The 24,726-nt window shown below is 39.9% G+C and overlaps 1 protein-coding gene across 1 annotated transcript in view; it reads right to left on the bottom strand.

The window, feature by feature from the left end:
• The window catches only part of zfpm2a (zinc finger protein, FOG family member 2a), a gene marked incomplete at its 3' end in the record, with an annotated part of 126,736 nt that overhangs the window by 19,518 nt on the left and 82,492 nt on the right, over positions 1-24,726 (bottom strand). The window contains exon 5 of the mRNA XM_079469928.1: positions 22,838-22,949. Coding sequence (XP_079326054.1) covers positions 22,838-22,949 — 112 coding nt within the window. The remainder of the gene's footprint in view (positions 1-22,837; positions 22,950-24,726) is intronic.

The following is a 24,726-nucleotide window of genomic DNA, read 5'->3' as shown; positions in this document are numbered from 1 at the left end:
ATTCTCCCAGTCTCTCTCCGGCCGGCTGAGCTAAGCAGGTTTAGAATGACACTCTCCAATGAGACGAGCCGGAGACTTTGGCATGAACGCCGCACAGAGGTCCGGTAATGCTCAGAACCCCAAACAAATCAGGCCCGGGCCGAGTTTATTGATCAGTTCCACCAACTACAGCGCATCGGTGCATCAACCCAAAATCTGGGAGTGCCGTCAGAGTCCGAGCGCCCCCACACCTCATTAACGGCCCTTTGACGGGCAACGGCACTAATGCGCCGTTAATCTGCTCCAAATCACTCTAAATGTCAAGCCTGGGCTGGGGAATTCTGCCTCAACACTCTGAGTGCTTATACGACACGCTTGCCCTGAAACGGTCCCTGTGCCGTTTGCAGAACCCCCCGGGCGCCCCATCGGAACTCAAACTTATAACTTTTTGTTTCGGTGCGCCATCAACACTCACTGGCAGACAGCTTTCTCTCTCTCTCCTAATGAGAAACAACATCTCCAGCAGAAGGAGAGAGAGAGACCGGGTCTGTTTATTAATAATCGAGTTGTGGAATGTTATCAGTCCGCACACAATCCGACCAATAGTTTGCCCTGATGGTAGCTGGGTTCCTCATTAGCTGAACATATTTAATCCACAAGTTTCTTATCAAATGTCACACCTGCATCTCCAAATGGCATTTCCACATTCAGTGGCATGTGTTTGGGAGATGGCGCTCCAAGGTGCTTTACGGAGATTAAGCCGGGGAGAGAGCACGGGCTTATTTTATCATTTAGCGGGTCTGGAATGAATCCAAGAGTTTTTGTCTTGTTGTTGTAATTAGAAAGCCTTTTAAGTGATAACGCTTGCATAGGAATATGAATTTGGAGCGATCGGCCCGGTTCTTTTCTCTTATTTCCCCCTCCTCCCCAATGCCTCCCCCCCCCTCGTATTTTCTCTTTTTTCTTTTCAATTGTTGAATGCCGAGTTTTTGTTGTGCGCTATGGCAAGGATTAACTCCAGCTTCTGAAGTTTAATGAAATGAAGGGCTTGAAAGAAGGCAAACACCCCATTGGGGAACTCGTCTGCTTTCGGCTCTTTTCCGGTCGTTAACAACGTTTTCTGCAGAAAATCAAAGGACAACCGCGACCGGAACTCTTTCTCCGTGGCCTCATGCTAACAGAATAAGTCAGTTTCTCCTATGCTGATGAATGGAGGGCGCTTCACAGGATGACCTTTTTACAAACAAACAAAAAAAAGACAGCATCTCTGATATCACATCCTATGACATCATATTATAACCAGCGCTGGGGTATCACACTAATTATGTGTTTGCTTCTCATTTACACCATTAAACTTTCTTTTAAGAAAAGTGACATTCATTCATCACTATTTAAAGACGTTTAAATTGTGTTTACCCAAGTTCACCCAAAAATGTAAGTTCCAATGTCGTTCCAAACCTGTACGACTTTCGTTCTTCTGCACAACACAAAAGAAGATATTTTGAAGGCTGATAAGCATACATACATTGACCTCCATTGACTTCCACTGTATGGACACAAAACCACTGAGACATTTCTCCAAATATCTTCTTTTTGTTCATCAGAAGAATCGACAAGAGGGTGAATAAATGTTGACGGAATATATTTCTTTTTTGGGGGGGTGAACTATCCGTTTAAAGTACATTCATTTCCATAAACTACAATAATTAAGTTGCGCGGGAACACTACAATGTAATGCCTTCCATTCCCAAAACTTCATTTAACAACACTATCACCTCATCAATGTCTTCATTGCTTCATTCAAGCTTCAAACACTATGCAACGAAAAAATGCTTCGGTTAAAGTGCACACAGAAAGAAATGCCTCACGGTGAACTATCTGTGCTGATACTAATTTCTCAAGGTCTCACCGGCATAATCTAACGAGAGAGAGAAAGAGAGAGAGAGAGAGAGAGAGAGAGAAAGAGAGAGAGAGAGAGAGAGAGAGAGAGAGAGAGAGAGAGAGAAAGAAGCTTGGCACACTCGGTCCCTGGTGTGCATCCAGTAAAGCAGCTCACCATCAGCCCAGAGATAAGTGCAAAACTGAGAGGTATTGATCCAGTAATAGCAACTGATGCTTTGACTCCCAACACCCTAACCCTGCAGACATAATGTCATAGCCTCTTATCCCATCCTCTTAACACTGCCTCCCTATCTCCCCTCTCCTGTCAGACCCCCGTAATACGCTTCTCAAAGCTCTCTCTAAATCACCTAAATCATCGCACCTTCACACATTATTTATTTCCCATCTATAACAGAGACCGTGTGAGAGAGAGAGAAACGGCACACAGTGATTTACAGTTCAAGTAAAAGAGGTTACGCCTGTTTTTTCTTTATTTATCCCCGAAGACCTACAACACCCGTCAAGGCGAGTCTTCTCGCGGCTCATGTCATTGTGTGGAGCTCCATGCCGCAATTACAGACGAACTGAAAGTTGATTGTGTGAGACTACGCCGCATGACAAATACAGCGCCGGGGTTGGGTGGGGGTACGCCGGTGCGTCCTCGACGGTGCACTAGCTTAGACGCTCTCATTAACGCAAAGCTCGCCACTGTGAAGACACTCTAATTCAGTTGGATAGGTGTGAATAATACCTAATGCCACCTAATTACTCCACCGCTAATACGCAACAGCGACGGCTCGACGGTAACGCTGGTATCTGGAGAACAATCGGGGGGCTTCGAGTCACCCAAGGGTGAGCTTGATGATAAACTGAGTAAAGAGATTTTTCTTCCGTTTTCACGTGAAAGGGAGAAACAATTCCTTGAGATAAACAAGGCAAATATCTCCGCATTGTAGGCGAGATTTACCTGAACACTAAAAGCTGTCGCTTACCTTTCGGCTTCGCAGCTTTTTTGTTTCGAGGAACTGTGAAAGGGAAGATAGCGCCTTTGCTGGAGGATATTTGTGAACGTTGTGGTTATATGCAAATGTTGTTCATGAGAGATCTTCCACTTTGGTTAGATACTTTTGGTAGGCTACTTTCTTTTTGTAAATGGTGAACCGAAAAAGTTGACGTTAAAATGTTAAATGTTACGGAATATTGCATATGTTTATTGACTTCAAACCCCAGGCGGCAATATTTTAACGGAGAGAATGAACATGAATCCTTTCTCTTACACAAAGCTATTATATGACTTCTGTGAAGTTTTAAAGGGGTACTCCACCAAAAAATGAAAGACGAATGTCAGAAAATTAGACTTCGAGGGTAGTCAACAAATGGAAGTCAAAGGTGCCCCAGAACTGTTTGTTTCCCTGAATTCCCTGAAAGAAATGTATACAGGTTTTAAACAACTTGAGGTTTTCATGACAGAATTTTCAATCCCTTTAATATTAGTTTAGACAGAATAGAACTGATCGTGATAAACAAACTATATATATCTGTACTGTTGACGATTCACTTGAATACTGATATTCTGTAATTTACCTCAACGGGATATTGCAAAAAAATTGACATTGAGATTATTTGCTAATGTTTTTTATGAACAATTCAGTTCAAACACAACACGTCATAATGTCAAGCATCACTAGTTTTTGTGTATATTTCCTAACATCAACCTTAACCAAAGGAGATTTTAAACAAATAATGACTTACATTTCCAAGCCATCACGCAACTTCTGAATGATATAGAAAGGTGTTATTTTTTCCCTACTAAAAAGAAAAGAAGCAATTGCTTGAGATAAACCAAATATCTTCGCACTGTACTAAAAGCTGTTGTTTACCTTTTAGCTTAGCATTTTTTTTCTCGAGGAACTGTGAAAGGGAAGATAGTGCCTTCGCTGAAGGATACTGCCAAACGTTGACATTATATGCAAATGTTGTTTATGATCCAGCAGGCGGTACAGATCCTGTCTTGGTCGGGGCTGCGCAGCCCACGGCAACTTCCCAGAGCCACACGGCTGAATCATGCCTCTAATGAGATCTCAAGGGCCACAGTTAGAGCGCCACTTTGTACGGCAGCAATGGAGAGGTACAGCCGCATCTCACAGGCCTCCATATGTTGCCCAGGAGGCTGAGTGTCTGAACCAGTGTTTCAGAAAGAACAAACAATCCTCTTTTTAAATCCGTGTGTGGTCAGACACACAGACTGAAGAAGGTGACGGAACATCAAGAACGGTGACACTCGAGTGCACTTTTATTGATATACCTTCAGGAACTTTCTGAGGCTTTCAGTCTGGTTGTGAGTGTTAAAAGGCCGAGACTTTTATACAATTATTACTTTCGTGTTGGGGACAAAATTCAAGAACATAACTACATTCATCCAAATCCACGAGCACAGAAACATGCAAGATGCAAACTTCCTACACATCTCTGTTATTTCTTGGGACAACACATTTTGTGTTTCTTTTAACGTGTTTGTCCCTTCATTAATTTTACACAAATTCTGCACATCTTTAAGTATAAAAGCATATAAACTTTTAAGCAGGACGACCACTGTAAACTGTTATTATTTAGTTTATTAGATATTATTTTTGTCATTAATACCTTTTTGAAGTTAAATTAAATACATACTCATTTTGGAGATACATAAAATATACACTTCAAAAAGTGCATTTCTTTCATAAGTAATATTAAGAAATAATAATATGAAATCATATTCATGTTTAATGTTAATATTAAAATCACAACATTAAAATATATATGAAGTCACAATCTAATAAAACTATCGAAATTAAGTGGCTATAGATAAAACAATAATTTTTTTTTATCTATAGCCACTATGTTTTATCTATAGCCAAAAACAATAAAAATGTAATACATTAAATGAAACATGTAAAATACAAAGTTTTTCTTGTTTTGTAAAATAAGTTATATGTTAATATAAAAATTCTATATTAAATACATAGCCTAAAGTTTGCAAAACAAAATTATAATTACTATTAACACATGTTATCTTTTATCATAGGACACATCATGAAAACAATGCAACACAGCCTCTTGGCGCTTGCTTCTTGCTTTATTTTATATTTGATTTTTTTGGGCTTTTACACTCACATATAGAAGCTTTAAAACAATGTGAAATTATGAGGAAAGCTGAAGGTATGAGGAACAGATGCTGGGCTAGCAAATGCTAAGATTCAAATTTAACGTGTCAGGAGTTTTAAAGGGATAGTTCACCCAAAAATGGTCTTCTCGGTCTTCATTTATTGATTCTTTTTGTACGGCTGAACACAAACGAGTATATTTGAAAAAATGTCAGTAAATGGGGAGTGAGACCTTTTTCCTAACTGACATTCTTCCAAATATCTTTTGAGTTTAGAGGAACAAAGAAATGAACCAGGTTTGGAACAACCCTTGGTTGAGTAAATGATGCCAGAAGTGTCATTGTTGGGTGAATTATTCCTTTACCTGCTAGGTCAATGAAAACTGATAAACGTTTAACTTCTCCAACATACAGCAATATACATTTACATTTATTCATTTGGCAGACGCTTTTATCCAAAGCGACTTACAAGTAGTTTTATACAGTGGCACATTACTGCAGAGCAATCAGGGGTAAGGTGCCTTGCTCAAGGGCCCTTCAGTCATGACCTGCTGGTACTGAGATTAGAACCGGCAACCTTCTGATCACAAGCCCAACACTCTAACCATTAGGCCACAGCTGACCCCCTAATATACAAGAAGAATCACGTGTCCACCTCTTCTGAAGGTCAAATCTAAACCATGGCACATAATGCTTAACATTGTTTCTGATCATCACATCTCCTTCACGCGGGCCACGTCTTCTCGTTCCCCTTTAATCTCACGTGTCCTCTTAAAATGATCGCATGCGTTTCTCCCTCGACTCAATCTGCTTTTGACCCTCTAAACCACAGAATAAGAAGTCGGCACGGCTCATTACCGAGGCCTTTTTTCAACATATTGTCTCATCGGGCCAATGAAGATCTCCATCTTCCAGCGAAGGAATGAATGGGAGAGATTAGGATCAGGCATATGCCATTAGCCTCAAATGAAGTGCTTCACGCTGAGCAGATAAGAGCCAGATGTGGCGAGATAGCGCGGCAGAGCGGGAAATGGCAAAGAAAGTGTGCAAATTGGGCTTACACATCATGAAACACTATTATTACCACATTAGCCCCAGGTTTTCCCGCCCACCGGGATGATAAAGAAGAAAAAACAACAAAGCGTGACAGTTAAAGGGACAGTTCACCCAAAAATGAAAATTCTGTCGTCGTTTAGTCACCCTAAAGTCAACTCATTACACAATAAGATACGTTTTTATGTTCAAAAGGACGAACTAAACATTATGGGATTGGAACGACATTGGGGTGAGTTAATAATGAACGCTGACCTGCGAGACTTATCAAGGTCCAGTTTTGTTCAAAAACGGTTTCTTTCAGGTGCTAACGTCATTGTGCACGAAATAACCATGGAGGTTATTGAATATAAAAATAAAGCCATGACTGATTGACAAACCCGAGGCAAACGTGTGTGGTCTGCTTTGGCCTTGAGCAGATGAATTGAACTATACAGCGACACAAATTAGTTTGTGCAAAAATGAACGTATGGGCCATTCATACGTATATCGAAGTATTCGTCTCTTGTAAAATGGGTTGCAAATGTATAAGGAACAGCCATGGGGGGAAAAAGAGAGAGAGACACACACGGAGAAAGAGAAAGGGAGGGAGAAGAAAGCTGGCACGCAGGTTGAGGCTACGCCAGTGCTGCTCGCGCCACGCGGTGAGGATGAGACGGTTGGTGCCAGGAAACGTGGCGCGAAGAGGAAAGATCAAACAACAAGGGCTGCAGATCTTCACCAATCTGCTCTGTATTATTTTATCAACCAAAGAGCAGTCGAACCCGCAGCCAGCAGCCACATCGAAGAAGCGGACGTCCCCAAAACCATGTAAATGCCACGGTGTGCGGTACCAGTGGGAATCAGGAGGATAAATTATTGTATCAATATCTGGGTTTTGATACAACTATACTGCTTTGCCAAACTTTGAAATATTCGTTTGTCCTCCACTAAGTTATAAGATTTGATGAAAGATTACAAATGAATGAAAACAAAAATGATCTGTATTTATATATATTTTAGAAACCTGCTTGTAACTTGCACTAAATGGCGACCCCTTCAGGCTCCGCTTTCCAGAAAGAACACTCCGAATCGGCATCAGCTGAAAACAGCAGACGGTGAACAGACTCAAGCTTCTCCTCCACCCAGACAGATGGTCAAATGATACAATATGCTTTCCAAAAAACCCCAGCGCATTCCGTGTGGCAGTGATGGTGCTGATGGTGGAGTGGTTCGGTGTGGCCGGGGCTGATGAGCAAGATCAGAGCCAAACCCCATTGCTGGTGATTGATTTCACAGATCTGTGTGCGCGTGTGGTGCAAACAGGCCGTGATATTTTGGCTTGACACCTAAAACTACTGCTGATCTAGAGACTACAACAGTGAACAAAGACACGAGGACAAAGAGAAAGACTTCATCATTAATACAACACTACGAATCCGAGATGAGTCAGATGAGAACTTTATTAAGACCTCTGAAATGTCTTGCACGATGCTCGCTTTAAATCTGATTCGCTATAATGACCCTGTCCAGGAAACACTAATCATACATTTATATTCAATTATCTTGCAAAAACAAGGACAAAAAATAAGGTGCAGGAACCAACTGGGCACCAAAGCCTGAATAAAAGCGTAACCAAAGAGAATTCGAGGCATTTTGAGAGGGTTAATGGGATGGTCATGTCCTGTAAAATAATATCTCACTAGAACGCTCGGCACCAATGAGGAGCCGGGCAGCTTCACCAGCCTCGGCCCCCGAGTCCCTCGGCGAGGGGCTCCAGCTCCATCTTCTGTGGCCCCGTTCAAGCAATTAAGCCCAGCTCTGTGTTTTCTGAGAGGTATGTCAAGTGAGAAAAGTCATTTTGTGGCGCTGCACTCTTCAGTTACGGTCACGCTCAGTACCGGCGCAAATTAAAACTCTCCCGCCAGCCCTATGTAAATACGCCGGCGGACGGCGCTGCGCTTTAATGAGCCATAATATGAAAGAGCAGTATAAACCCAATGGAAAATAACTGGACGCTTGACAGGTGCTGCAAACTTTTTTAAGGCGGGAACAATGCGATATTCCGGAATATTCCGGCAAAGTTCAGGTCCTCTGGGAGAGAGACGGTGACTGCTGGAGGCACTTCTCAGAGAATGTGCAAAGAAATGAAAAAAGGTCTTCCCTACTGTTTTAAACATTTTGAGGCGATGGCCGTGTTAAAGAGACAGCGCACCTGAAATGAGAATTATGTGTTAAGTCACCCTCGTGTCAAGCCAAACATGCATGATGTCATTTAGATGAAAATTGAAAGAATTGTATACTTTTGCTCTTTCTTTAAATCATTCAATGGCAGTTTAAAGTGACCAAAAACTAAATGAAGTGATTTTTTTGTTTCGACAATTATATACAATAATTTAAACTAAAAAAGAAATGTAAACAACAGCATTGGATTTGGAAATTTTATAATGACAGACTTCTCAATGTGGATGCATTATTTCTTTAAAACATTTTCTTTAATCCCCTGAAAAGCTATCTGCTAAAAACCTTACACGGATTACCTATCACCAAATCTGCTTTGAATGCACAACGGGGGCGACCGAGTGCAAATGAAGCCTCTCTGCCCGAGATGAAGTCTCCCGACAGAATCTGCATCCGTGCCCGCCGATTATTCCCTACATCCCATTCGATCTACCTGTCATTTACAATGTCACGGAGTTCATAATCAAGATTTAACAGGAGTCAGGGCACCGATCAACAAGAGAGATAGAGACTGTGAGCAAGAGAGAGACATTCAGTGGGTCAATTGCTGCAGAGACAGGAACTTGCATCTACACAAACCCTACGAAAAGTTCGCTTAACTGTACGAGGTACAAAAAAACCAGGGAAGTTCTCATGAAGCTAATTGTGGTAATAATGAACTCTCTGTTTGTTGACAAGATTATGGAGTTTATCTGTTAAATGCTAACAGACTTATGAGGTCTTTAAAAATGGTCTGGACCGGAGGCTGGCAAAACATCATACACAAAATAAAGATTTAAATGTGGGAGTGAAAGCTCTGATTAATCACTCTGTGTGTACAATACAATATATATATTTGAATATATATCAAATATATTTTTAAAAACCAACAATGAAGATGAATCTCTCTTATGCTAGTTTATATTTCGCAACCTCACCGCTAGATACCAAATTCCGACTAAAATCTCTACATTGTCCATTTAAGAGCAAAGATGGTCACAATCGCTCACTCTCCAGCTCACTGTACTCGTATTTGAGTGTAATATATTGGCCCAAAAACACAAAACAAAGCAAATTAAAGAAGATTTTAATGTTATTTAACCAAGAAGGTCCCTTTAAGATACAATATCTTTTCCACCAGAGAGTCCTGGTCAAGATATGCAGCAAAGGTAACATCGCTTATTTCTTTAAAAATGAATCAATTGATATTGCGATAATATCGTTGCAATTTTTGGTGGGATAGATAGATGCCTTTATTGTCATTGCATTATTGTGTGTATGCCCTTCCAGCTTACATACCCAACTTACAACAAGTATTTGACATAAAAACCATCACAATAAATACATATGTTCACAATCAATTCAGAACTTCAGTAATACTGCACTGTATATTGCACATAAATGAATGCAAGTGTACATAAACAGAGATAAGATAACCGTGTAGTGGAAAATCCAATACCGTAACGGCTCTATTATATAGTAGCTATTATATAAATATAGTGATTTGTATGAAAACCAAATTTTAGCGTGACGTTTTTGCAAATAAAATGTGGATTGTTCCAAGCTGGCTAGAGTAGCTGAATGTAGCATCTATGTACTGTATATATCTATACTAACAACCATAGGAAATGTCTTACAGATGATACACTGATGTTCTGAAACCTGAGAAACACTGATCTGGACCAAAACCGAATATTCCAAATACACCTGAAATGACCACAATCATTACCACAAATGTTAAGGGCGTTCTATCACCCCGCCTGCCCTCGACGCAGCGAGCAGTAAAAGATCACAGAAACGCTGTTTTACAAGAGAGAAATCTTGTCTCAACAACTTTGCCTGACCTTGCGTGCGTCTGAATAACGCTGTAAAATTGATTCAGCTCGCCGCAATAAAAGAGCCGTCGCATTATCTGCATTCTACCTCTAATTAATATAAGCAGCGGCGGCCGGGCCATTATTTACGACTGGAGCTGTATGGGGTGGCCGGCACAATAATAATCTGCTCTATATTTTTATTGATGTGTTGATGAATGGCTTTATTTCACAGGAAACAGCCATGGCATGTCGCAGCGTGCAGATCACACACGCGCTGATTACTGCGAGGGAGACGTTAGGAAAGCAACGTTGCATCTATGAGCTCTGTGTGTGTGTGTGTGTGTGTGTGGGCTATATTAATGTTAGCGGGAAAAACTCTCATTACGCAGCCATGGTCAGTTGATAAAGAATCACACACCCTTGCTCGCTTGCATACATTGTGTTCATTCTAAGCCTCGGGAATTAATTTCTGGATACAAATGTGTGTCAAGAGACAATATACTGCTGTGGTGAATGGCTGAGAGATTCATTGAGGTGTTGACTTTGGTTTGCATGCTTCTCCTAGAATTCTTTAAAAGAAGTAAAGGACAAATCCCGTAAGAAGATCGCGTTTGTCTCTCAGATATTTCTCATGAGAAAAAGATCCAGAAATCACAAATGTCTTCATTAGATTCATCAAGTCTGCAATCCAACGTCTATATTATTAAGATCTAAATATGAACTCAAACCTTCCTCTGCACATTTACCCAAATCCAGATTATTTAACCTCTACAATCTACATTCATTTTAAAGCTCCATACTATTTTCACAATTGTCTCATTTGTTTCCATTATAATTTCCACTAAGCAATATCAAGACCTCTGACATAATACTTCAACTTTCTGCATGAAAGAGAAACATCAGAGCAATAAAATGTTCTTCTGGGATCAGACAGTTGTTGAAAAACAGAAATAGCATCAAGTTAACGCATTCGCATTTAAATAATTCGACGAGAAAGGTTTGAGGTCAAATTGAGATATAACGTTCGATGGCAGACTTGTGTACAACTTTAAAAACTATAGACATCTTTCCTGAAACTCTAAAGTCACATAGTAATGAATTCAGAATACGAGTCTTTGAGTGACAAGGTCTTTTATAAAACATCTGAGAGACCAGCAAAGTCTCTAGATTCCAGTTATCGTTTATAATTAGCAGGAAGTACAGTTAAACGCCATTCTCCTGTGTTTGATAACTGTGGTCCATCCTTCCTAATTTCATAAATGCAGAAAAAAAGAAATCAGCGTTCGTCTTGTTATTAATTCAGCGAACAAATCCTTGATTATTTTCCAATCCCGTCCTCCGATAGAAGCCATCTCTGTTTGCCTGCCGCTCTCCGACCGACCGGCCTGCCTTCTCAATCGGCTGTTTTGTTTCCGCCTTTAATGAACAGTCGGATTCTTTTATTTCTCGACAAGTGCTGGATTTGTCTTATCAACCTTGTTCCCTTTGAGGGTTGCCAATTGGTTTTATCCATGGATGTATCATTTCCTAGGCTTCCTCTTTTTTCCCCGCACAAAGAGAAAGAACCACCTCGTCAACAAGCCTCTACGGAGCGACAGATTAAGAACCTCAACATCACCTAGCTTCCCGAGACGCTCCCAACTGGTTTGTGTAAAACTCAATTAAACCGCTCCCCTCTGAATTCCACATTACAGTGCATTAAACGGAAATTCTTCAAGCGTGATGACAAAGCCAGAGCAGGGAAGCGTCACCCGTGTTCGTCTTTGGGGTTTTGGTCTCTCTTCCGTTCTAAAGCTCAATGTGGGAAAACAAACTTGATGTTTTATTAATCCGTAAAGTGGTAAAGAAAAACGGTGCCCCGGATTGCTGTGTAAACAGCCCCTTAAGGCTAATGTTTAGGTATAGAAATAATAAGAGTCCTTTGACGATTGTAATCAAACAGACAGACGTGCTGGAAATGTTCGTTTCGGCTTTAATCTGGAGGAAGGACCAGCCACCAAAATTTTACAGTGCAAATAAACTGGTGTTTGATAGCAAGACTGCTTTGAAATGAATCATCTGAATAATTTAATAAAAAAGACATTTGGGTAATAAAACCAGCATGCATCGGAAATATTCATTTGATGAAATAAAAAAAACATTACGTAGATTAGTGCATCAATTTTGTCAATTCTGTTACATGTCTTCCTTGGTAACAGTGTTGACAGTAACAGAACTGAATATTTCAAGCTTTTTAGCCAAATACTCCATGGATGCTATGAACATACGGCATTAATCAAATCGTGTTTAAAAAAAGATTGTAAATAACTTACATTGGGATCAATGATCAATGCTGTTTACCATTTGAAATGAGCTTACAGTTTTGACGTACTAGGCAACAGTAAATCACACTTTTAAAAAATATATGTATTATTGTTACGACCTTAAGCAACTTGTGATCTTGTAAAGTAACAAATCGGTATAACCGGTATCTCAACAAACCAGACAAAAAATGACTTCAGACATAAAATGTTGTTGAAATTAAAGAATCACCCATATGTGAATTGATATTTCATTTTGTAACAAATGAAGAGATGCAAAACCCTCTAAATCCGCCAGAAGACGTAAATGAGCATTTTTTAGCGGGTTACATTCACAATGTATTCACATTCACTCGACATCATCATCTCACTTTTGATGGAGGTGGCTTTTAGCATCTGAACTCTTCATATGCACATATACTGTCGGCACACATCTTTAAAAAGTCATTATAATTGTATCAATTATATAAAAATATATAGGCTATGCTATAAAACAAACTATATCGGATTATCCTATACACTTACTGTACACCCACAAATAAATAGATTCTCAGACGTACAAGAAACAGATGAGACGCATTGTTTTGAGCTATGAAAGAGGAAACTCTGAGCCCTACGGTTTTCCTCCAGGACAGCGTGTACGTGTGAGTCCCTCCCTCCCCATCTGTCCTGGAATGCTGGATCTTCTTTGAACCGTCTGTACAGCACCAGTAGGCGTTTTATGAGCCTGTCTATAATATCTGAACACACACACTAACGCTCATGCTGGGAGTCGGGTCCCGTGTGTTCGCCGTTGGTGTGCCAAAAGCCACTCCTTAATGTCTGCCATGTTCCTCTCTAACGTGGCCCAATTCGGGTCACCGGCTTCAGATGCATCCTCCTAAAAACTGCCTGGGTGAAGGTCAGACCCATAACACGAACCTGCATCCTTAAATGTGTCATTTATTTTTCATGGTTTACTAGCTGACAGAATTGATGCCTTTTATGTATCACACAACCTAACTTCTAGCGATTCAGGATGGTGCCAAACCGGTTACGATAACCTCAGAAGACAGTTTGAAAGGGTTTGGAGAGGGAAAGAAAGGTGTGATGTAATTACCCATCGCTGGCACCCAGACACAACTGGGATTCAGAGCAGAAAATCGTAAAAAATCTGTTTACCGGTGAGCAGACTTCAAGTCCAGGACTAGCGTTTTGTGAGGCCACTCTCAATCTGAATAATTCATGCAGAAGAGCTGTCGGCGAACCGGAGGCTTCACAGGTAGCGGATAATCTAAAAGACTTCAGCACGGAAGCAGTCCAGCAGAAAAGCACCCAGAGCCTTGACGTCAAGAACTCAATTCAATTTTTCCTAGAAAACACTTACTGTATTCAGAGAATGAAGATTTTTCAGAGCTTCAGTACAGTTGGTACAGCTGTACAGACCCGACACATTGGACACTGAAAGCTCGCGTGTTTATGATATCTGAGGTATTTGTTCATTGAAAAAGAGAAATGTTTCTTATTGACAGTCATGCACAGAAAGCGCGACCTGTACTCAATACAGACTCTCAAACTGAAATTAGTTTCTCTGATTTGGTCCAGCAAACACGATTATACTGCTTCTGTTGTCATTTTCTGCTGCTGACGAACATAACCGTATACATGCTCGAGTCTGCTGCACACATACAGTACACACTCACAAACACACACCACGCATATACAACATACAGTATCTTCAAATGCACATCAAAACGCATTCTCTTACAGGCCACATACACAAAATATAGTCAAACACACATACACACAAACACCTGCCTAACATGCACAACACACTCTTTTACACACCACAGACACATAACACACTCTCTCATATGCAACACAAACACAGCACTCACTCACTCGCTCGCTCGCACGCACGCACGCACGCACACACACACACACCATACTGTAGACAACATTCACTCTCTCTCTCGTGCACAAACACACACACACACACTCCACACCTCTCTTACATGCACACCACACACACACACACGCACACACACACACACACACACACACACAAAGACACATCACAATCACTTCCTCTCACACATACAACACTCTCACACACAGACACTATATTCTCTCTGAATGTCATTTGTGTGTGTGTACCCTCCATGCGTGTGCTCTGACATGTAGATGATCATAAAGATCATAAAGACCATCAGAAAGAATGGTAAACATGTATGGTGTTGGTTATATCGTATTCATTATATCTATTATATCTACATCAGTTCTGTGTTTTATACACATCTCTTTCGTGAACTACGGCTCTTTGATCAGTAGGAAGTACAGCTCAGTCGAGGATCACTGCGATAACGTGCATTTGAGCAAAAGCAACACCCGTCAAACATCATCATTATAAATATACTTTATTATCATAACAATACCTGAAAAGGTTTGAAGAACAGCGATAGAATATCACCATTTGCATTTCCTGGAACTGAATTCGTCCCCTATCTCCTATATAGTGCACTATATCAGGTGTACAACATTTTGTAGTGTTGTCTGAATTCTGAGTGAACAACTCATTCCCTACATCCGTTCACTAGTTTCTACCCACAATGCATTCTAACTTTGAGTGTACATCCAATGTAGTCGTTCAATCATTATTTCCCATGATACACCGCGAATCAACCGTCTGAGGTGCATTATAAGCGAATGTCCGGGAAGGTACTGTCAGATGCAGGTTATGTTACGAGAGGTGTCCAAAATCGTTCGCTCATTTTCATTCACTTCTTCTCCATATAGTGGAATATTTAGCATTCTCTATATAGGGAATAGTGAAAGAGTGAACAAGCACTTCTGTGTGTTAATCGTTCTTCTTCTGTCTCATATTCGGAGTCTCTGCGGGAGAGCGCCCTCTAGCTTTCGGATTTTGCGGCATTAAACCGTAACTCATTGAGGAAACTGGGCATAAGAATTGCACGATATATCGTCCCAGCCCTACCTCAACACACACATCTCTGTATTTAATTACCCTCCAACAAACGTACGAGCAGCACAAAACGCCAAACCAAAAAAAGATAACTACTGAAAACTGATACGATGATCAATGATTCTCTTCACCACCCACAGGAAAAAAAAGTTCACCTGCGTAATTCCTGACATGAAATATTACCTGCGCCACTCCAGAAAGCCTTGCAGTGTGGATGCTGAAACAGATAGCATCCATCCTTTTGGGTATAAGAAACAAACAAACAAACAAACAAAAAGCTCTTCGACCTTTCACCCAACACGGGACATACAACTGATAAGTAAGCGACGGTTTCCTTTCTCTTCCGTTTTCCCCAAACCACATATTTTTTGCCGTTGGCCCAAGTTTCACCTTGCTGAGCATGTGCCCTTTATTAAAGCTAGTAATGGCTGCCAAGTCGCCTCTGGCTTTCTTAGATTTGTCAGTCATGAAAGAGGGCAAAAAGGGAGATAAATCTTATTTCGTCGGCTAAGGGTTTCTATCTCAGCGACAGAATGAGAATTCGGCCTCAGTACACTCGCTGTGTGCGTCTGGAGGCTCTGGCTTTAAGCCTTGTCCTCTCTGATCAAACCAGGATTTATGGAAGCATCATAACTTCAGACAACATCCACCAGCTTATTAATTTTATATGTTTCTGTCCATTTCCTGATATTCTCAGCCTTGACAGTCACTCAAGATAAGCCAAAAGCTCCTGACAGGATAGAGTGTGTATATATTTTTCTCTGTTCTGCTGCTGAATAGGTTTCAGCTGGAACCTTGAGAGCCACCGTCGCCGGCTGATTTGTCGACCGTCTTTTCTTTGTCTTCTATTCGCTGCCGTTCCTAACGGCCTTTAAATCAAGCCGACGCCTGGCTTCGCATGAAAAGCGGGCAACCTCGTGGTGACCGCAACCCAGAAATGGCGGTAGTGACACCATGAGCCGGTGCGTGGCACATATGAGATATTGTTTCTTAATATTCAGAACAGCGTTGAAGTTAATTTAACAACAACAATTTTATTACAAATGCAATAACACAGTGTCTTCTGCCCATACTCAAACAAACAGGTGGTCCAACTCGCAACCTTATTGGTTGAGCCAGAAGTATCATGTCAGACACCCAAAAATGGACACTTGTCAGCTTTAAAAGAAGTCAGTATGGTGTACTATACGGTCCTGTCAGGTCTTACCATGGCTTTGCTGTTTGACCGTGACATCATGGTTTACAAAGTAACACTTACGTATGAACGATGCTTTTATGCATCACAATCGCCAAAAAGAAGCACATTCCAAAAACCTTCCTAATATCACAAATCCATAAGAAGAAACTCAAAGAATGTAGTATAACATCACTTACATGGTGGGATATGAAAGTTCATTTTGTGTCTTTTGTTCAGACCATGTTTCACTGATTACCACATCATGGCAGCATAAGCTCACCAACCATAAAGTTTTATGTACGTCTATAAACGCTAATGACCTCTGCCATGTAAGGATTATGACAACATTAGGCTGTATATGACATCACCCAGAGAGACTAGACAGATGGCGCTACCTACAGATGGTACTGTATCATCCTGCTCTCTCTCTCTCTCTCTCTCTCTCAGGTTGGGTAAGCAGAGTTGGTAACTGTCAATTAAAAAAGGTAATATCTAACAAATTTAGAGTGACTGGCGTCAAATGTTATTAAAATGTTATTTTAAAATGTCAACTTTTATATATTCAAATACACAAATAGCCTATGTTCAAAAATATATATATTTGTTCCAAGGGTATTATTTGTTATATAATAGTATTAAAGAATATAAAATATCAGTCTAAATATTATTTGTAAATAATTATTCTAATGTTAAAATGAACAAAGATTAGAAACCGAAAGTGTGTTATATAAGTTTACGAGGCACTAAGCTTATTAACTGAAAATAAATACAAAACTAAATAAAAATAGGCAAAATGTATATAGATATATATAAAAAAATAAGACAGAATTGCTACACATTAAGATTAAATGAGCATAAAAATTGAATAAATTAAAACTACAATCAAATAGAAAGCAAAACATGGATTGTATTAATCAGGAACAATATACAATATTTATATACTTAAATTCGTAAATTAAAATAAAAAACACATCCTAGGTAAAGAGACCTTTCTAACAGGTCCAGGAAAAGAGAGAGAGAGTGAATGGATATGAAAGCATCATGCAGACCATAATGCCGCCCACTGACAGAGGATAGATGGTCATCTCTACAGTCGTACCTGCGGGTCGAGCGTTTACAGCAGCATGAAATCATATTCGGTGTGTGAGTCAGTGTGTTTACCTCCTCCAGGAGGTCACTGATGTCACATGCATGTTACATAGACATTAACACACATTAATATCTCACTTCTAGCTCTCACCTGTGGCCCACTATCTCCGAAACAGTCCTAACCACATTAATCACCTTTCCTGGCTCAAAACTGGCTTTTTGTTGCTGTACCTTAAAGACTTTAAGACTAAGTGCAAATAGAAACCCACTGGCTTCCCTTTTGACTTCTAAAATAAAATCCCACCCTACATTTTATCTTGTCGTTTCACTGACATCAAATAAAATACATACAATATGTTACATATAAATGTTATAAGATTCAAATACTTCAAAGTTAAACTTTCACAGACACATGTATCTTACCAACTTTCCCCCAAGTACTCGTAGTTGATTATTCTGTAAGAACGGATGGACATTCATAATCACATTAGCCTTTGGTTCTTAATCATTTGAGGCAGAAAGAAAGAAATGTAAACAGATTACAATGCTTTAAAACACCACTACATAAAATAAATCAATGCAATAGGTGTCTTGAAAAAACAAATCCATCTTAGACCGCAGATCCAGGTTATATTTTTACCCAGAGATCATACTGAATAAGTTATATTTTGCATAACACACTGTAGATAAAGTAAACAATTAATGACAAGTGATAAAAGAGTGATGAAGGCAAAACAACCAACATATGGCACAGCATACAATTACTTTATTATTTATACATATTATTTATTTAAAATCTATATCACTACTTTTCATATAATGAGACTTGTTTTCATTATAGGATTGGATCAGGTGAGTGTTTACAATGGGTCAAATATTAGACTTTTCTTAAAGGGACAGTTCACCCTCTGTCATCATTTACTTTACCGAACCTGTATACCTTTCGTTATTCTGCTAAACACAAAAGAAGATATTTGATAGAATGTCAGTGACCGAACAGATATAATAATATATAATATTAGACATAATCCCCCATTGACTCTCAAAGTATTTATTTTCCCTACTACGGCAGATCTGTTTGGTTGACATTCTTTCAAATATCTTCTTTAGTGTTTAGCAGGACAACCAATGGTATACAGGAACAAAAAAGCGGGTCCCAGGCACTCAGTCAAATATGAGAAGGAGAAGGATGAAGTTAAAAAGCCTTTATTAAGTCTGGCTTAAGTCATTTAAAATAATATATTTGTATAAGAGCCAACAGGGCAAAGTATCACCCTGAGGAAGACCAGTTGTTGGTCGAAACATGTTGGCTCTTATATAAATATATTCTTTTAAATGACTTAAGCCACACTTAATAAAGGCTTTTTAACTTCATCCTTGCCTGGGACCCGCTTTTTTTTCCGGTTTCGTTTGTTCCCTACCCCAAGAGCACCTATCACAGACTTTTCGACTTTTCAACTTCACCTGAGCGCCTGGTTGAACCTCTTCATAGCTCAATGGTATACAGGTTTGGAACAAAAAATGGGTGATAAAATGAAATAATTTTCATTTTTGGGTGAACTTTAATATGTGTTGTGAATTTTAACCAGGCCATGCTTACAGTGCTTTTAAAACCAGAACCCTCTTCTAAAAAATGTAAATAGTAGAAATGGCCTTTAAATGAGAAATGGGAGTGTGTCTCTCAGTCTGAGCTCCAGAGCGTCACATTCACACTGAAATCTGCGTGCTGTCTGCAAATCAATGCACAGGCATTTCTCAACATCGATTATACAATTATACAGGTTAAATCATCAATGCCACACACTCGTACGCACACACACACACATGCACACACGCACACACACTCACTCCAGGTGCAGGTACTTCATGAGCTGATTAGAAATGCCACGGGGGAGTTGAACATCACTCTCAACAGCTTCAGCGCTACACAATGGAATCATAATTAATAGTAGCAGCAGGAGGCAGCGCAACACACACACACACACACACACACACACACACACACACATGGACGCATACACACACTAAAGCTGAAGTGTGCAGGATGAGAGACAGCAGTGTCACCAAAGCCTTCTGCTTAAATAAACACAAAGATGGTTCTTTTCAACATCTTTGAGCATCTTGGAAATACTGTTGTACATTTATTCCACTTAGAAAGATGAATCATGATTTTATTACAGTAAAAGTGTGTTAACCATGTTTTTGGCAGATTGATTACCATTTGTATTACCATTGTTTTACTACAAATACTATAGTAAAAATATGGTTACTGTACTGTTGTGGGACTGTGGTAAAAGGCCACTGTACACTTATTTTAGACTTTATTTCCAATAAAGGGTGTGTGTACTCTCAGCTGTGTGTTTAACTTTAAAATTATGCAACTCTCTCTCTCTCTCTCTCCCTGACCGTCTGCTCTTACAGCCTGGCTCACTGCAATCAATTATTGTTACAGTAGCATCATTAATAATTTCCTAATGAAAACGATTCTGTTGATCTCTGTTGTATTTTAATTAAACATAATTACGCCGGCGCTCAGAGCTGCGGTGGGGACCCCTTCAGGGTACAACCCAGTTTTAACACCCTGATAATGAAATGTTACATTGTGCGCAGTTGTTTGGTTATTATGCGTCGCAGTATTTTGCGCTGTTCAAAGATAAGAGATAATAACGCCGGCACCTCCGCACGCTTTGCCTGCGTGCCTTTCAAAGCGGAAGATGAAATGAAAACAATTTAATGGCCTTAACAGTTTAAACGTGACAGTGTTTGTCTTTTGTGTCGTTCCAAACTCAACTGGCATGTGTCCATCTCCCAGCGCTTTAATGTCAGCGTGAAACCCCTCACCCAGCGCTGCGCTTTCACAAAGACAAACCGAAACGGAGATAAATATACGTTTGAAGATTCGGTTTGTGCGGTGATGAAACGCTTTGGCGTCTATTAGGGTTCTGAATCGAGAACTTGGAAGAAATACAGGAACGGAGAGATTTTCATGATGTTTGATTTTTTGTAGCAGTTTGAGCATGTTGGGATTATTGGCGTTGTATTATTTACAAATCTATTGACAGTCATTATAATAAAAACTATTATTGCGTGAAATACTTGCATTTTTTTGTGCAACCACTACATTTATGAATACAATAACTTTTAATATTAGATTTTGTTTAACAAAACACGTGATATCGCTCACCGAAAAAGCCTGTATATCTAGCATCCGTTGTTTATTATGTTGGTTTTCGCAAATGTACTAAAATATTTCTTTACTAAATCTTTAAAGTATCAGAACTGAAAAGAAAAAATAATCTGAATCACAGCCGTAGTGTCCATATACACAGAGAGAAGATGAGAAAGATTACAAAGAAACGGGAGGTCAAGGCGCCAATGGAGGTCAAGGTAACATGTCATTTCTGACTCGGTCACAAAAAACGCTCAATACAGATGCGTCCATGCAAATCAGATGGAAAGAAATGAAAGAATATGAGCTAGACACAAAGACACAGTGAATTAGTCCAGTTCTGCGGAATATGAGCTTATGTAAAACGCTCTTGTTACACTGGTCAATTTCCACACGCACAATGGCCAAATTTCCCCCTCGACTCCTCTGACACGCTCTATCTGACTGTTCCTGCTTCTAAGAGGCTTAGAGGAAAAATTGAGGTGACCTTTAAATAATCAGACACGCTAGAGCGGAATATCTACTGTCCGAACGCAAGAGAGCTCAACCGACCACTGCTCGTATTTGAATTGAATACATTTTGTTTTGCTGAGTGGGAATTTCCATCACTTCAGCGTCTGACAAGCATGTTAACAACTGTTAATACATAATCCGACTTCGCAAATGATCTAACATATCTACGTTACATATTTCATAACGTCACTAAATAATCGTAAGATCGGAAACATTCAAAGCAACACAAAAGTTCAGTGCAACACAAACACAAAACCACAATTACACAGGCATCGTCCATATTAGATGACATTAAATGTATAATTCAAGCTAAAATAAAGATGTGGAACAAGACGAGGCAGGTAAAGAGAAACATCCCGAAAGTGTTTGTGTCCAAGTTTGGTCTCGCTGATTATTCTTGCTACTCTGTTTTCAGCGTGAATTCTCACAGTCGCCCAGAGACGCCCTCAGGGAATCACACACGCCCAACAGGCCTGAATACAATAGATTAAACCGCACAGGATTGTGGGATGCATGTATTACAGGACAACCACACAATTCTCTTTCTCAGCATAAGTGCTGATATTGTGTGCAGGGACCGGACTGTGAACGGACTGAAGCCTTGAGTGAACGCTGATGCAAGAATCTGCAATAAAACGTCAATACATTTGTGATGTAACCGACAGTCTAGCCATCCGTTTTCTGAATCTTGCCTATTTTTATCATCAAGCGGTTCCATAAAGGTGCTAAAGATATTCAAGCAGCTAAAAAGCATTATATATCAGAAGTATTAGTTTGATAACATACAGCTTTTTACAGTTGAATCAGTGACCTCGTAATAAAAACGTTTTCTCGCGCTAATACGAAGAATGAGAAGAAATTATAGAGATTTAATGAAAAACTCCCAAAATCCTGTTATTAGCATTTTTGTTACCAATATTCGGTCTCCTGGCAAAAAGATTAGTCGATTTTAAAAGAACTGCATAATCTTCTTGAACAGCTTATCGAAACTTTAATGATTTGCTGATAAAGTGCACAAATGAATGCGCTGGTAAAGAGGATCAGTCCTTGGGTACTAGTGATTATGAGATGAGAGCGGGGAATGAAAAATCCCACGTCTCGGCGCAGAGGAGAATCATGGGTAATCATGCACAAAACATTCAGCTGAATGAGAGCTCTCGCCGTTTTCAAATCTCGGTACTTTCCTTGTTAACTTATTCATACACGTGTTGCCGTGTAGTCTGGCCATCAAAGCATGCATTCATGAAAAAACACACTTTATATTAATATTCAATAACAAATATGCAATCGCATGTCTTCGGGCAGCACGCCGTGTACACGAAATGCAACACAAAAACGGCAAATGTCAGAGAATGACATTTGTCAAAGCAAAGCCAGATTGACCTGTGACCCGGCGACCTTACACCACAGAACGCACTGCTAATAGATGTGAGAGACAAAGCCGCGCTTAACATCGCTCTTTGAACGAGAACCGTTCACACATACATGTAAGAAAGAAATACATTTGAAGAGATGCACAGTGTGTGTGTGTATTAGGCAGATAAAGGTCTTCTTACCTTTGCTGTAAACCACACAGTTGTTCCTGTTGTCGTCGGAGCCCTGCCAAGTCATATCCAGCAGCCACCTGGGACCGGCGTTCAGCACCAGCGGGACCGATGCTTTCGTCTTCTGTAGAAGTGGAGATAACACACAGACGCAAATCTTAAGTATGTACAGAGATGATTAAGCTAATACGCACAGTAATACTGTGATTTTTAACAGGGACGTTCTGGTCGGGTCAGAAGTTTTGATTTTGAATTTACATTGTATGTAAAGTATGACAACGTCATATCGTATATGTACGCATGACACAAAGTAGAGTTTAGGTTTGTAATAAATATATATTTACGGTTTACAAACACAACAAATGACAAACTGTCATTCTGAAATTCAGGAAATAGAAAAAAAAGTTCTTTTAAATGATTAAATACTGTCTTGTGAAAGTTGACAAGCACATGTTAATACTTTTAAGGTTTGATTTGTGCAAAAAACAAGTGACAAACATAAAGGGTGACTAATAAAAATGATTTATATGAAACAAACTTCCAAAGGGCCTCAAGATGATAGAAAGCTATTATAAATAAGACAAAAACAAGCATAAAAAAGCTAAAACATTTCATAACAAATATACAGTGCATCTGAAGTAATGCCAAGCTCTTAAATACAAAAATGTGTATAGGACTTTAAGTTATCGGGGGGCAATTGGGGGGATTAAACTCACTCCTTTAAGGGACAGTCTACTTTAAAATAAAGTTTGTTCAAAACCCATATGACTATCTGTGGAATACAAAAGACAATATTTTGAGAAATGGTTTTATGTCCATACAATGCATGTCAATTGTAGGCCGATCATTTTTGTTACCAAAAATCTTCAGGTATAAAATGACACGAGACTGAGTGAATGATGACTGTTGAGCTCTGTTCAGACACACTCTCAATCTCAGCTAAATAAATGATTAAACTATAAACGTGATGCTTTTTAGTTTCACATGTTACTAAACAGAACGGAATTCTGGGAAATATGTGACTCTAACGCGCAGTTTAATGGTGTGTTTTCTGCATTCAGTATCCATAACCCCTCAACCGGCCTGACCCTGCAGTCCTCGTCCACTCGTTTAACTCCGGTGAGTCTGGAATTATCAGCCCGAATTTTTTCCCCCTCGACGATCCAGTTTCTGATCTCTCCGATTACAGCCTGATCTCAGGTGCCTGGGAATGACGAAAAGAATGCGGACGGCTTTCGGCGGGAGAAGGCGAGCGTTCAACGCTGAACTTTGCCCACATTGTGCCTTCCTATCGCCGCCATCTCACTATTTCCTGCGACGGGCTGGGAAGAATTTAAAGAATCAGTATCCATTTCAAAGGCCGATTGAGGTTACGTTTTATAATGCTCCTGCAAATTATTTCCAATGTGTGATGCCATTTTTCTTTTACGGGCCGGGGTCGAAACGCTGCGCTTTACGTTGTATCAGTAAGGTGAAAGCGGTAAGATAGAGAGAAGAAACTCAAATGCACTCGCACCCGTTTGTGGAGAAAAAGGTGCGTCTCGTCTCTATTCTATTTCGTTTTTCAAATGGCTTTTTTAAAGGCCAATGAAAGCCTGGAGAACCTGTTCGCCTCACTCCGAGGCAGGATTGGTGGAGATCTTGGACAGCTGTTACAGTAGCCCATTACTGGCAGGCAAAATGTCTGTCTTTCTAGGCCATTAGACGTGACGCCGCAGGCACACCTTCATTAGAGTGCAACAGAAATAGTTGAGCTAAGTGAAAATAAGCTCCAGTCACTCTCAGGGACCTCACGTGACTTCCTTTCCTGTCTCTGCATCTCCTCTGCACATTACATCTTGCATTTGTCCCTACAGTTGAAAGTAAACAATGAATTCTTAATAGACAAATATGTGAGAGAG

The sequence above is a fragment of the Barbatula barbatula genome, assembly GCF_947034865.1.
Source record: "Barbatula barbatula genome assembly, chromosome: 12".
Taxonomy (NCBI): Eukaryota; Metazoa; Chordata; class Actinopteri; order Cypriniformes; family Nemacheilidae; genus Barbatula; species Barbatula barbatula.
Note: the sequence above shows the minus strand (reverse complement) of the source record. Positions and strands in the feature narration are given on the sequence as shown.